This window comes from Myotis yumanensis, unplaced genomic scaffold (assembly GCF_028538775.1).
Source record: "Myotis yumanensis isolate MYYU_CA2020_CCGP unplaced genomic scaffold, mMyoYum1.0.hap1 SCAF_16, whole genome shotgun sequence".
Lineage (NCBI taxonomy): Eukaryota > Metazoa > Chordata > Mammalia > Chiroptera > Vespertilionidae > Myotis > Myotis yumanensis.
In genome coordinates, this window is record NW_027223767.1 from 18,195,942 (window position 1) to 18,210,450 (window position 14,509).

General features: G+C 45.0%; 1 protein-coding gene across 1 annotated transcript in view; it reads left to right on the forward strand.

Annotated features, from left to right (window-relative positions):
• Positions 1 to 14,509, forward strand: part of SMG6 (SMG6 nonsense mediated mRNA decay factor) — a 214,971-nt gene that overhangs the window by 98,186 nt on the left and 102,276 nt on the right. The window contains exon 13 of the mRNA XM_070394713.1: positions 10,588 to 10,789. Coding sequence (XP_070250814.1) covers positions 10,588 to 10,789 — 202 coding nt within the window. The remainder of the gene's footprint in view (positions 1 to 10,587; positions 10,790 to 14,509) is intronic.

Consider the following 14,509-nt stretch of genomic DNA (forward strand, 5'->3'; position numbering starts at 1 on the left):
TTTAAGTGTGAGGGTCTGTGTGTTTCTGTCTCTGGAGATCTATTCTAAGGGTCTTTCAGTGTACCTGTCCATGCCTGTCTGTGTATGTGTCCATGTGCTGTGTTCATACCTGTGTCTGTATCTCAGTCTATCCTTGGGTGCATGTGTCCCCAGGGGTCTGTTTCAGTGTGTGTCTGTGTCCATATCCATGTCTGTCTGATTTTGGGTCCATGTCAGTCCGTGTCTGCTTTGATCCTGTCCACGTTTCTTTGTGTGATTGTGACCTGTGCATGCCTAATGTCTGTATACAAGACTACCTATACTGTGTTCGTGTTTATTTATGACTGTGTCTCTCTGTTGGAGGGAGGAGTTCTGTGTATGTGGGTTTGCCTGTATCTACCTGCCTCTACGTGCTTCACCTGTGTCTCTTCGCCTGCCTCTGTCTGCTTGCCTGCTTGCCTCTGTCTCTCCCTCCTGCCTGTTTCTGTCTGTCTTGGCTTGTCCCTGCCTGCTTGCCTCTGTCTCTTTGTCTGCCTCTGCTGTTTTTGTGTCTATATCAGGGGTTAGCAAACTACGTCCCATGATCTAAGAATGATTTACATTTTTTTCATGGTTGAAAAATATTAAAAAATATATTTCATGAGTCGTGAAAATGATAAGAAAGTCAGATTTCAGTGTCCATAAAGGCGTATTGGAACACAGCCAGACTTATTTGTTTGCACTTTGTCTATGGCTGCTTTCATACTGCACCAGCAGAGACCTTATGGTCTGAAAAGCCTAAAATATTTACTGTCTAGCTTGTTACAGAAAAAGTTTGCTGACTCCTGATCTATATCCATGTTTCCATGTGTCCCATTCTTCTCTGTATTAGTGTCACAGTCTGAGTATATTCGTGTTTGCACAATATTGTCTTAATGTATCTGCATGCAGGTGCCTATCTCTGGTCAACTGTTGATTGTCCATCTCTCTTCCTCCTTCCTTTCTCTTTCTCTCCTCCTCCTCCTCCTTCTTTCTCTCTCTCTCTCTCTCTTTCTCTCTCTCTCTCTCTCTCTCAGTTTCTCGGTCTCTGTCTTTGCCTCTCTATCTAATTCTTTGTTCCTTCCCTCTCCTTCCCACTCTTTGTATTGTAGCCTCTGGCAGGAGTAGTACACTCAGAGCTCCTTCTGGCTCTCTGTTGGGTGTGTATGTGTGTGTTTGGTAACAAGCATCCATACCCAACATCTCATCATTCTCCATGCTCCTCTGAGGGGGAAAATATTGGAGGATACAGTGTGAAGACCTAGGCTCCTACAGACAGCACTTCTAGGGAGTGGGGTGCTTCTCTGGTCTGGGGCCATCCATGTGAGTCTCTACTCATAGGTGGCCCACAGAGGGAATGCTGCAGCAGAGATTTCTAGCCAGCAGTTACTGATCTTTCTATGTGCACTGTGTAGTCTACCCCACCCCCCCACCCCGCTTTCCTTCCTCAAATTCCTTTCTTGTTCTTCACCCCAAGATGCACCCTGGACTGTTTGGCCCTCTTTCCCTACCTCTCCCCCTCTCTCCCCCAACTCTAACTCTGTAACTGAGTGAGTGGTACTCACAGCATCAGACAGTCCTCTACATCCTTTCTGTAAACCCTCCTAGGTTTTCAAAATGCACTCTAGGCTGGGGCCTCAGGAGCCAGGGTTAAGCCCTGAGCTGGGCAGCTGAGGCCACACAAAGGAACTGATGGATCTGCTAGCTAGGGGTCAGCTGTTTCCCAGCCATGTTCCCCAAAGAGTTAACATGTACAGCCTCAAACTTCTCAGGCTATTAATCTATAATGCCGACTAGGTAATTTGCAATTTTAGAAAGAAAATGACAAAGGCTCAGCTCTCCCAAGTATCTGAAGCCACTGCTTCTGAGCATGCGCAGGGTCACAGAATGTTCCTCCCTTCCTTTCGTGGGGTGGAGGGTGGGGAGGCAGACTCTTTGTTTCTGGAGCCTGGGTCTTCCCTGGGTCACCTCACCTCACACCCACAAGTCCCTTAGATATGGTCCATCCCACCCCTATTTACCCATATCCTGGGCCATTGGGCCTGTTAACTCTCTTCTGCGGCTGTCTCCTTTCATCCCTCCTCTTTTGTTTGGCTGAGGAAATGGAAAGCTCACACAGGAAGTGCTGGGCCTCATTTGCTTGAGGTGCTGAGTCTGTTTTTTCTTTGGATGCTGCAGCAAATGGCCTGTTGCCGGCTTATGCAAGCTGCTGCCCATCTTTGGGCAAGGGCTCAATCAGCAGCTGGGCACGTGGTCCTGAGCTACAGCCATCCCCAGCTGGGCTTCACCTCCTGGGCCACAGAGAGGCAGAGAGGGTTGGGATACTTGACACATTTGCTTAGTTTTTTTAAAAATTTTTTCACAGAGGGAGCAGATCTGACAAAATAATATATTGAATCTGATTGCCCAGTAAACAAGTTCCTATAGTTGTGGGCATCACTTACTCTCTGATGAATCCTCTAGGCTAGAGAAGTCAGTATGGTAGAGAATAGAGTTCTCTTCTGCACTCTCTGGAGGGTCAGCTGCTGGTTGTCTCTGGAATGTAAGTTTAAGCATAAAGGAGGGGCATTGTTGTCCTGGTGCCTGACCACAAGGCATGGTGGTTTGAGGGTTGGTGCCACTGCTGGACAGAGCAGACCTGGCCTGACCACCACTGAGAGTAGCCCTACCTCATAGCCTTCAGATCTAAGCACTGAAGAAGTGGTATATAAATTTGTATCTTCTTCCTTTCCAGTTTCTCACATGGCTGCCTAACACTTACTGAGTAAATATGGTTGAGAGATTGGCAAGGTATGGTAGCTCTCTGGGTTTCAAAGTTGTGTCTTATGCCTACTGATCTTTCATTTTGTGGAGCCTTTTCTTTAAGGCCATAAGGAATGATATACTCCAGATAGTTGTGTAGATGTCAGAATAGTAACTCCTCTGACATTCTTAAGGTCCTTGTGTGATCTTCATTTTGGAGGGTTTAGAAATGCTCTCAAGAGAGTAGGAAGGAAAGGGTTTCCACCTAACAGCTCTGCTTTGCATGCTTTTATTGGTCTTTGCCTGAATTGTTTTCTACGAAGACAAATTCCTCATTGATAAGGTGGCCAGATAGCCTACATTTTAGTTTACTTCTCCTCCAGAATCCCCCACACCCAAATTGTCTCTCTTACACACTTGAACCCTTATTTAATCTTGTTCCCTGTCTTTCCTTATACAATTAGAGAATCATTTTGAAGTGTCCTCCACATTTCTAGGGATATTCCAAAGCTTATTAGTCTCCTTAGTTCTCTCCTTTTGTCCATATTCCTCTTCTTTCTGGTCATATCTACTTTTCCTAGTCAGTAGCCACTTAGGCACATGTGGAACACTTAGGGTGATAAGGGCAGGATTTCAAGGCCATTTGTGCCTTCCCACACAGTGGCACTTAAGCATTTGTGTGCTGGATCAGCATGTAAGTAGGTTGACTTCCCATTTGTACCTGTTGTAATAAGATGGCTTTATATCTCAGGAGGTTTTGGTACAGAGGATTATAGCAGGGTGTGGAAAGTTGCCTTGGGCCACTGTAAGAGAGTGTCAACTGCTTTGGTCTATTTAGAACAGACCACAGTGTTTGGAGGGGCCATCTACTTACGGGGTGGTGATGAGGGGGGCACATTTCTGTTCCAAGCCTCTTACTGGAAGGGATAGGCAGCTACTCTCAACCTTAACAAGTGAGCATGAGTGAAGTTGTGAATGTCAGGTGATAGAGAGGAACAGAGCAACAGGCTTCCACAAGCCTAAGCATAGTGACCTCTTGCATCCCAGGACCTTTGGCAAGGCTAGGGCAGTGGGACAGCCTACCTCATTTCAGAGTCTCTGCTGAAGCCAAATCTTCCCTCATCTTGATCTCTAGTTCTCAGTAAGTGAAAGAGTCAGGGGACTTTGAGAACATCCAAACCTAGCCCAGCTGTGGCAGTTGGTTTATTGCTTTCAGCTGGTACTTGAACCCAGGTCCTGGTCTTGGAGGCTTTCCCAGGTTTAATCCCCAGAGCTTTCTCTGCAGCTGTATGACACTGCGCTGACCCCGAATGAGGATAGGAAAATAGAACCAGTGCCAAGCCAGAGTCTCTTTTTCATTTGGAGTCTGGCTGTCTGCCCATGACCAGGGTTACATAATGGGAAACATAGCTGGGGCTCTGGAGAGCCCGCGTTTCACCAGGCTGCCCAGACCTTAGCATTCTGATGCTATATATCTTCCTAATTGTAGCTCGGATGCATTTATCACACTGTTGGATTGGAGTACTGTTAAAAAAAAAAAAAAAAAAAGCTCCAGAAATTCCTGGACTTGCTGCTTTTCCGTGGCTTGTCTTGAATAGTCTACAGAGCATGCTGGAAAAGGCTTATAGGAAGCCCTCTGAGGTGCTGTCACATAGGGAGATATAGGGATATATAGGGAGTATGCAGTAAGCTAATTTCCTCAGGGAGCCAACATGTGTTGACCCTGTAGAATGAGATAGAAATTCTTGAGTTAAGAAAGAGCTAGCTCACTCACCCTCATAGGGCAGCTCTGAAATAAGAACTAATCCCAAATCTAATCGGCACCCCTTCAAGGACGCTTAATACGTCTTCCCAGAAGGGCATTTTAGGAGGTCACTAAGTAATAGTCCATCAGCACTTCCCTGAAGGAAGTGGTGGTGACTGTGGGAAGCCCCTTTGCTACCCTGGCTCCCCACCCAGTCTCCCTGGCTCCGGGTTAGGGCGTCAGCACTACAGCCTGGCACCAGGGGGTTCCTCTTCCTCCAAGTGCTGAGTGTGGGCACATGTGATCTCTCCCACGGCAGGAGCCTCTATCCCCTCCCCACTCCTCCCACAGGACTTCTTGTGAGAGGAAGGGGTGTTGGCCTAAGGCTCCAGTCTGACCCCAACAGGGTACAGCAGCTGACCCCAGGGAGAGTACTTTCCAGCTCTGGGTTGAGGTTATTTGGGTCCAGTGTGTGCTAAACTAAGAAGACGTGTTGGAGTGGTTACAGCTAAAATTTAGAGAGGCAGGAACCGTGAGAATCCGCACCAGGGAGGCCGCTGAGGGCTCCACTCATGCCGTGGAGATGTTGAGGTCCCTTGGGAGCTGCTCTTTCCCAAACACACAGTGCTGATGGGTTTAACACACCATAGTGATGTGACAGAAGCTATACATATGATTATAGCTTGGGAGAACTGAAATCAAATAAGGCACTGACCTAGATAGAGGTTGAAGGAGGCATAGTAGAGGTACTTGAGAAATCCTGGAATGAGGTTACTGTGACCTGTTTGCCATTGGGCTCCAGCTGCACTTCTTAGGACATGGAGAAGTTTATGTTCTTGGAGGAGTGTGGGGTGTCTGAGCTTCAGAATTTGACTTGCCATATTGGGCAAAATTAATTTAAGTTGGGCACTCTCCCAAGGGCCCAGGTTGACTTATTGGATTCAGGTTCACTTTGCTATTAGTTGCTCATCTCCTGCAGTTTTCTCCATTTGGGCCAAAAGTCCTCCAGGGCTACAATGGTCTTATGTTGGCCATTGAACCCTATGTGGAGAGCTGTGGGCTAGAGCAGTGGTGGCCAACTGGTGGTTGGCGGACCACTGGTGGTCCATGAGGTCCGAAAGGTTGCTGACCGCTGGGCTAGAGTATAATGCTCCATAGGCAAACAGGTTTTTAAAAGACCATATTGCATATCTTTTTTAAAAATATATATTTTTATTGATTCAGAGAGGAAGAGAGAGTGAGAGAGAGATAGAAACATCAATAATGAGAGAGAATCATTGATTGGTTGCCTCCTGCACGCCCCCTGCTGGGGATTGAGCCCACAACCAGGCATATGCCCTTGACCAGAATCGAACCTGGGACCCTTCAGTCCACAGGCCGACATTGTACCCGTTGAGCCAAACCAGCTAGGGCATATTGCATATCTGAAGAGCATTTCTCTTGCTATGGCCTTTTGTCTTTCCCCTTTGTGTCTATATCCATGGGCTTTCTCTTTTTCGGCGTCCTTGTGCCTAGTTTCCATGCCATCTTGTCTATATTTCCAGAGCTCCTCACCCCAGGAACCAAAAGACCCAACTCATTTGCCATCTGTACTACTTCTCTGATCTTCCATAGCTCCGAAACACAATGCAGGGCTTCTTCTCACTCAACTCTTTCCGGGTTTGTTCTGCAGCTGTGGAGTTTGAATGTTAGTGTTTAAACAAGCTGGTATTACACAGGAAATGGCCACCTCCACAGGCCCCTGCAGGCTTGTAACATGGGGTCATTGTACTTGATATTAATCACCAGTCAGCCTGTTCCCCCAGTAAAAAAAAAAAAAAAAAAAAAAAAAAAAAGAAGGGGTGTGTGAGGGCTCAGTCTTCCTTAGACTTGCCAGAGGATGGCCTGAGCCTTGGTTAGGCCTTAGTACTCCACTCTCCACACTGTCTGCCCCCCTCAGTCACGCCCTGTATGGAGCTTGCAGAAAAGGTCCCACCCGACCTCTTCCCTATAAAGCTGGCAGAGCTGCCTTTTGTTCTGAGTTCTAGGAAGGAGATAGATTGTTGTGGTATAACTTCCCTCACATATCTCATGCCTTCATCTTTCAGAGCATGTTGTAGTCGAATAACATCTTACATGAGAAAACGCCAATATTGTAGAAACACAGAAATCCACTGCTCCGTCCACCTGAGACTAGGGCTTCTCAGTTCCTTGGACTGAAGCTACTTTTCTTATGTTGTTTGCAAAACTAACTCCAGCCCGAAGGGTTAATCTGATTCCCCAAGTCAATATCCCCCAAACAACCAGCCAAGAGTGTGTGTTGGTTCATTTCTGTGAAATGTGTTTCCCCAGTCACCTGGGCTGGCCTGGGCTGCATTGTATCGGCCAGCAGCTGCACTGCACTCAAACTGACAGCTACATTAAACCTTGGAATTCTGAGGCAATAAAAAGTAAATTAACTCTTATTTTTTTCCTTTCCTGGTGGAGTAAGTGAATGCATGTCTGTGGAGAAGTGAGTGAGCTTTGGTCCTGAGTGCATACCTCTAACTAGCCACTGCTGGTCTGTCCCAAGCTAGGATCTGGTGTCCAGCCAGGGGTCTGCTTTCCTGGTGTGTGGTGTGTTCTGTGGGGTTGGGCCACTGGGTCACCCTACAACTGCTGATCCCTGCTCACTAATCACATCACAGCTGCTGAGAGGCTCCCTTGCCACCATTCTGAGAGCCATAAACGGACTCATTGGACTCAGTTTCATACTCTCTGTCTGCTTTGTGTCTGCTAGGTGAAGAATGCACCCTAGCTTTAGTGGGATTTTGTGGGCTCTGGGAGCTTCCCCAAAATATGAATGGGGACCAGAACAAGCCAGAGGGACTTGCCTGAGCCCATAGCACTCTAGAGGGTTCATTTAGAACCAAAGTTGGTTTGCAATTGACTGGAAAACCTTTTGATGTGTCATTTCCAAAGCATTTCTAAAAGATTGGGAGCTGTTTAAAGCTCCTCAGAGCCACCAGAATTTTACTTTGGGCTACTCAGCCCAGGCCAACCTTGAATCCTTAGACTCCAAGGGCTGCTGTGGGGTGAAGGTTGGAAGGCACTCCTAACTGGGATAAGGAACTAGAGCAGGAAAAAGCTAAGCTTTTCCCCTTCTACTCAGGAAACCTTGTGTTCACCCACGGAACTGACCTCTCAGCCCGGAGGCCTGATTGGGGTAAGCTGAGGTGATGATATTCCCCAGGTTCCAGGAATTACCTCATCCTTTTGCAAATATCTTAACTTTGGGGTTTAGGCATCTCACCTCTTCCTTTAAGTGTTAGTTTCCTAACACTCCCCGCTTCCCTGCCCTCTGTGGAGAGTCACCATATGGCCCATGGGTGCCTAGTTAGTTGTGTTCTTGTCTGTGGTGCCACTTTATATTTCTGAGTTGGGGACTCAGGACACACCCTATGTCTTCTGGCACCAGCTGCTATCTTACACATCAACACTGTGGTAGGAGCTCTCATCCACTTCATTTTTGCAGGGAGTCTTAAGATTTTGGCACAAGGTGGGTGGGTGGTAATGGGCAGAGGGCAGATGTGGGCAGGGGTCCCTTGTGGTGGCCAGCAATCTCTGGGAGGAGTCAGTTTTGGTTTATCTGAGCCGTAGGGGACCGGGGAGCATGGTAATGAGAACCACATGGTATCACATATTTCTTCTCTTGGATCCAAGATGGTAGGGGTAAGAGGATAAGAGAGGGATGTGGGGCCTCCCACTGTGGCAGCCATGGGTAATTTTCTGCTGCCTCTCCCTGGCTGGGGATGCTGCTGCCCACACCTCTCACCCCCAACTACATCCTGAAGCAGCCTTGACCTGCACAGCACCAACCAAGGCCCCCAAGCCAAGAATTCAGCTGGGAGACTTTTCACCTTCTTCCTTCTCACTGTCGTCTTTCCTGTTTATTTTCCAAATTGCTGCTCTGCAGCCGAGCAGTGCCTGTTGGCCAGAGCTCACCAGCGCTGTGGGATCAGACTCAGGCAGTGGGCTCAAGTGGCCAGCAGGGCACTGGGGGAGGAAGCAGGGAGCTGGAAGAGCCTCCCTGTGCGTCTCCCATGGGCAGCGCTAACCTCGGAGGCGGCCCTGAGCAGCCCTATCACATCCGGTGCTTGTCTCTGCAGCCGGGACTGGAGGATAAACTATCAGAGCTGTGGGGCAGTGTATCATTCCTCTTATTATTTTCTTCTCTGCAGATGGGGTCGTGGAAAGTTCAGTTCCTTTTAACCCTCGAAGTTCTGTTTATTCTACAGCTGGTAGCCTGAATGCGCGTTTCCCATTACATCACAAAGGGGCTCAGGCAGATCTCTGCACAGAAACGTGTTGCAACTGTTTATTTTTTTCCATATTTAAACATTTCTGACAGCCAAACCCAGCTGAGCCAAAAGATGGAGCTTTGTGAATGAGTCTGGTTGTTGGTGTCTGTGCAGAGAGAGGCTTTAAAAAACCCTTGTCCCTCCGGTGATTCTTCCCAAACATGTTCTTTTTCCTGGGCAAAGCCTGTGAAGCGAGTTACTTCTGCTGTACACGTGTGTTGATTATGTGCCGTTGTGTGATTAATGGGGCTGTGTTCCGCCTGGTTCCCAGGACACTCTTGAAAACAAGATGTTTCATTTCATTGCCTTTTCCTAGTGCAGTGATTACAGTAAATAAACCAGTGCAGGCTCCTTCCACCTGGATCCAGTCAGGGAGTCCCCACACCTCTACTCCACTTTCTCTTCCAGGATCACCTTCAATAGCATGTCCCTTGAATGCCCTCCTTTCTGCCATCCCCCCAAGTTCCTAGCCTCCAGGAGCAACAAATTGCTTAGGTCTGAAGCCCCTCCTTAGCAGATTTGGCTCATGCGCAGTAACTCGTCTGGGAAGATTCCAGGATGTATCTCATTCATATACCTCTCTTTGCTTCTTGCCTCTTGTCACTCCACCTCTTGAACCAAATTCTAAAGCTTTTTCTTTGTAATTCTTTTATGGGTCTCACTCCTTTTGGAGTACAATTTAGCATCCATAGGGTACTGGCCTCTTCCAGGCCCCCTGGTTAGGTTGTTCTCTGGGGAAGAAACCTAAGTCTGTGGACTTGGCAGGCCCTGGATCTGGCCATTTTGACTATTTGAGCTTGTCTTGGGCTTGTCAAAAGAAAGTTGTAAGGATCCTTAGCTCCCATCAAAAGAGGAATTTGAACCACAGGAGATTTTTGGCAGTTGATGGTGACAGAGAATTGAACCTTTTTATAATTCTGCCCTGGAGTTTGAACAGGGGAGAACCAGATTTTGCATTTTCAAGATTTATTCTCAGGTTCAACCAGGACCTGATGATCTGCAATTAGGATGACCATCCATTCCAGTCTGCCCAGGACTGAGGTGTTTCTGGGAATGTGGGGCTTTAAATGCTAACACTAGGATAGTTCCAGGCAAACCATAATGTTGATTACCCTATGTCTAATTTTCTACAATCCAGAGAAAGGAGAGGGAATAGGATGGCCAAGATAGTGCTGATACGGTTCAGCTGCTGAAATGAATGGGAAGCTTGGCAGGCCAGGAATGAGGTTTTTGTTGGATGTGTATTTAATTGTTTTTCTGCTTATATATAGGAAGAGATTTCTAAAGCATTATAAGAAGGGAAAAAGCCCACAAACACATGACTTCCCTGGTGTGACTAGCCCCTCTGGCTGTGCAAGAGGAGGGAAGATTGGCACTCTGTAGCTGTCTGCATGGCATATACTTGGCTGGACAGGAGTGGGGGAATTCTGGGAGCTGCCTCAGGCACTGGGTGTCCAGAGTGTTTGAGTAAGTGTCTTAGGCACACTGTCTGGAAAGGTGACAGGACCTGCATTAGGCAACTGATTCTCTAAATTCTTCTCTCTCTCTCTGGTTAGGATTAAAAACTCCCCCTAATCAATTTTAACTTTACACGGATGGACACACATTCACCAGATTGCTGCCAAGGGTGCAATTTTGTATCCTAGTTTTTTGGGTAAGATTTTCTGGCGGATGCCAGCCATAGACAACATTTGCCATAGGTACTTCCCTATTCACAAGTGCTTAGAATACTTGAACTGGTCCCTCTTTAGAGCTGCTCTTCTTTTCTTACCTTATTTCTCACAGGGTTGCTGTGGATGTGTGGTCGATGCTGGCTGATTTCTGTAACATATTGACTGCGGTGAATCAGTCTGAGGTGCCACTGTACAAGGACCCGGACGATGACCTCACCCTTCTTATTCTGGAAGAGGATCGGCTTCTCTCGGGCTTTGTCCCCTTGCTGGCTGCCCCTCAGGATCCCTGCTACGTGGAGAAAACCTCGGATAAGGTCAGCCCCAGGCCAAACATCACTCCCCATTCACCCTTCCTCTTAATTCTCCAGACTTTTTTATTCTTGGGAAGTTTTCTGTGCAAACGGAACATGATTAAGTCATTGAGAAGGGTGTTAAGGGAAAATATCGACCTTTTAGCCGCTGACATCCAGCTCTGTGTCCTGAAAAAAAAAAGCCCTCTCGACTTCCTTTGGTGTGTGTGTGTGCTTGCTGGCATGTTGTATATACGATCATTTCCTCACTTGTTTAAATAGTCCAGCTTGTGTTGGCAGTGCTCTCACTCAACTCCAAATGGTTTGCATCATGCTTAAAGCACCCTCCTTCCTCCCCCCTTCCTCCTTCCCCCCAGCCACAAAACTCTGCACTAGGAAAACAGCCAGGGCTTTTTCCCTTTTCTAAGGAGGGGAGTGATAAATAGGTGACTAGAGAGAAGCAGACACCATGTGTTAACTTACAAAAAAAACTTTTAGGAATATGAAGCATTCCCCGTTCGTTGCCTGGTTTCTATTTTTCTTCCTCTGAGGACTGATTTAACCTGAACTTTTTTCTTGTCTGTCTGTTTATAGAAAACAAAGTCCATTGCTGTTGCCCTGGTGGGGACTGTGGAACTTAGGCTCTGTTTAACAGTTGTGTCTTTGGCCAGGTGCAGAGAGTAAGGCAGTACATCTTGCTTTACATTCCCTTGTAATAGTTGCTAGACTGGCGAAGTAGCACCCACAGACCCTAGGAGCAGAGTCTCCTGTGCTGTGCAGGAGAACCCTATGACTGAGCTCTCTGTGGAGTAGTTAGCATTGTTTCCTGGGAGAGAGGCCTTTGGGGAAGAGTCCACAAATGGCTCCTCAGAAAGAAGTCTTTTGACTTAGATGAAGTATGTATAGACATGTGTGTAGATTTTTTTTTAAGACAGTAAAAACTAAATTCCAGACAAATATAAGATATTTTATATTGAATATAAAAAATTTTAAACTTGTTCTTAGTAAAAAAAAACAACAGTATAAGTTCCTTGTAGACAAGTAAAAAGAACATTTATCTACAACCCCTCTACCCAGAGGTTACATCACTGTTATTTTTGCTGATCATACATAATCATATTTGACTAATAATATACACATACACTTTTTAAAAAATAAAACTGGGGGGGTCATATTATACATACTATTTGTAATCCTTTTTTTTTTTACTTAATATTTTTAATGTATTTTTATATGTAATCATTTATATAATCCCTTAATATTCTTTTATATTCCAATTACTTCTTTAACCCATTTTTGCTTCATTGAACCAAAGTATCGTTCCCAATTTGTGCACTATCAATAGTGAAGTAATTCCTTATAGCAGAATTTTTTATATATATTCCCTTTGGTTAAATTTCTGTAAGTACATAAAAGTTCTAGACATTGGCATACCAAAAGTCCATATTCTTTGGATGCATTTAATGGCTAGTAGATTTTGGGAATGTGAAAGTAAAAGAAATATTTATTTTATGCTTTTCCAATGAAAAGTTGGAATGAAATCTTGCTCTTCTAGTTTCAGAAGGGAATAAGAATAGGGAGTTGTAGTACGTGAGACTGAGGACAGCTAACACAATGTTTACAATTTGTAAAAGATGTTCAGTTAGAAGAGAAACTGGAAAACCCTGGCTTGAGTCAGGGGATCCTGGTACTATTCTTATGTGATCACAAGGTGGTCTTGACTTCAAGGACGCTTTTGAAGGTTAGCTCTTGGGTTAGCTATATTTTAGTGCAGAACAAGAAGGAGTCCTAACCAGCATCAGACTTCCTAAGCCCTATGTTCTCATCAGCTCTCCCCGTGTTAGTATATGATACATGTATATAAGATAGTATATAATATGATATGATATAATATGATATATTTGTGATAGAATACAGTTGTGATAAGTATATGATCTAACCAGAGAAGAACATAGAGTCAGCTGTTCATGCCCTCTGCCTGTAGTAGTGATTACCAGCGGTTGTCACTCATTGAGACTAAGGTAGATAGATCTCTGCTTTAGGGATTGTGAAATAGGCATGTCAAATATAACATCTCCAAATCCAGACTCCTGAATTTTTCTTCCCCAAACCTGATTTTTCTTTAGTCTTTCCATGTTGGTAAATGGCAACTTCGACTTTTGAGTTGCTCATATGAAAATTCTTGGGGTTATTCTTGGTTCCTCTCTCTTTCTCACACCTCCATAACTAATCCGTCAGCAATTCATGTCTCTTCACTTTCAAAATAAATGCAGATACAGCTCGTTCTTACCACTACTACACTCTAGTTAATTCATCAAAATGCCTTCTAACTGGTTTCTCTAGTTCATCCCTCCTCTTACTCCCCAGTCAGTTTTCAGCTCAGCAACTGGAATGATCTTTTTGAAACATGAATAAGATCATGTCACGTCTCTGTTTAAAACCTTCTGATGGCTGTTCCTCTCACTTAGAATAAAAGCCAAAGTTTTAACGGCGGCCTACAATGCCCTCAATGATTTGACACTACCTACACCCTCTTAACTATCTGACCTCAGCTCCTACTGCTCTGCATACCCAACATACTCTAGTCACATTTGCATCCTTGCTGTTCCTCAAAGATGCCTAAGAATCTTTGCACTTGCTTTCCTCTTAACCTGGGACAAACACTCTGTCCCCAGATAGCTGTGTGGCTCTCTCACTCTCTTTTAAATGCCACCTTGTTAGAGAGGTCTTCCCTAGTTACTCAATATAAGATGTTACCCACCTTTCTTTTTCTTTTATTCTGCTTTATTCTTCATGGCTGGGAAAAAATAACATCTCTTGAATATCTAGTGTGTATCAGCCCCTGGCTTAGGTATTTCATTAAGTCCTCAAATAAGTGCTAGTACCTTCATTTTTTTTTTTAAGAGGTGACTGAAGCTCAAGAGAAGAGTGGAGAATGATGAACTCATGGATTATCTCCATGCCTCTCCTGGAAGATTAGTATAGATGTGTCAGAGAGAGTCCTTAGGAACTTGACCTTTTAGAAATCTGAAAATGGTAGACATTTTCTCCAGCTTCTTGTGTTCACTCCCAAGAAATGTAAAATATCTCAAGGACTCTTCAGTAACAGCAACATGAGCAATGTCATTGCTGGTCAAAATTAATCACAAGTTTGGTCTGGCCTTGATGCTCATTTAACAGATAATTACTGAAAATGCCTACACTACACTATCTTACACATACAAAATGAAAGATCCAGATGTATAAGGCAGAGGTCCTCCTAGTTTGGGAGGCAGTTTGTGGCAAATACAACTCTATGAGAAGCAACATAAGTTAATTTGAACCTATAATTAAGGATGAACTCTCGAAATTTTGTTGAGCTTATAGTATCTCAAGACTTTGCTTAAGGAGTACTGATTTGGCATTAACATGTTATTGTATTTCCCAAGCATGTTCTATAGCACTCCAGTTTTGTAAGTTCTTAATTGTTGGATGAATGATCCTGTAAGTTAGGGTAAAGCAGTGTTAAACAGGACTCATTGCTACAAGACTTCTTGGAGCTTTTTAATATAGCATACATTGTGAGAAGGATAGCCTTTGCAGTCTTTTCCAAACTTGCTTCACTCTTAATCTTTTTGAATTACTAAACACCTTCAGGGATTAGTGTTCTGCCTAAAATAAGAAAATCTTAGTAGAAAACCCAGATATGAGATAAGCAAGCAGTGAGAAAACAGGTTGCTTTTGGGATTATCCAGAGTAAGGAAA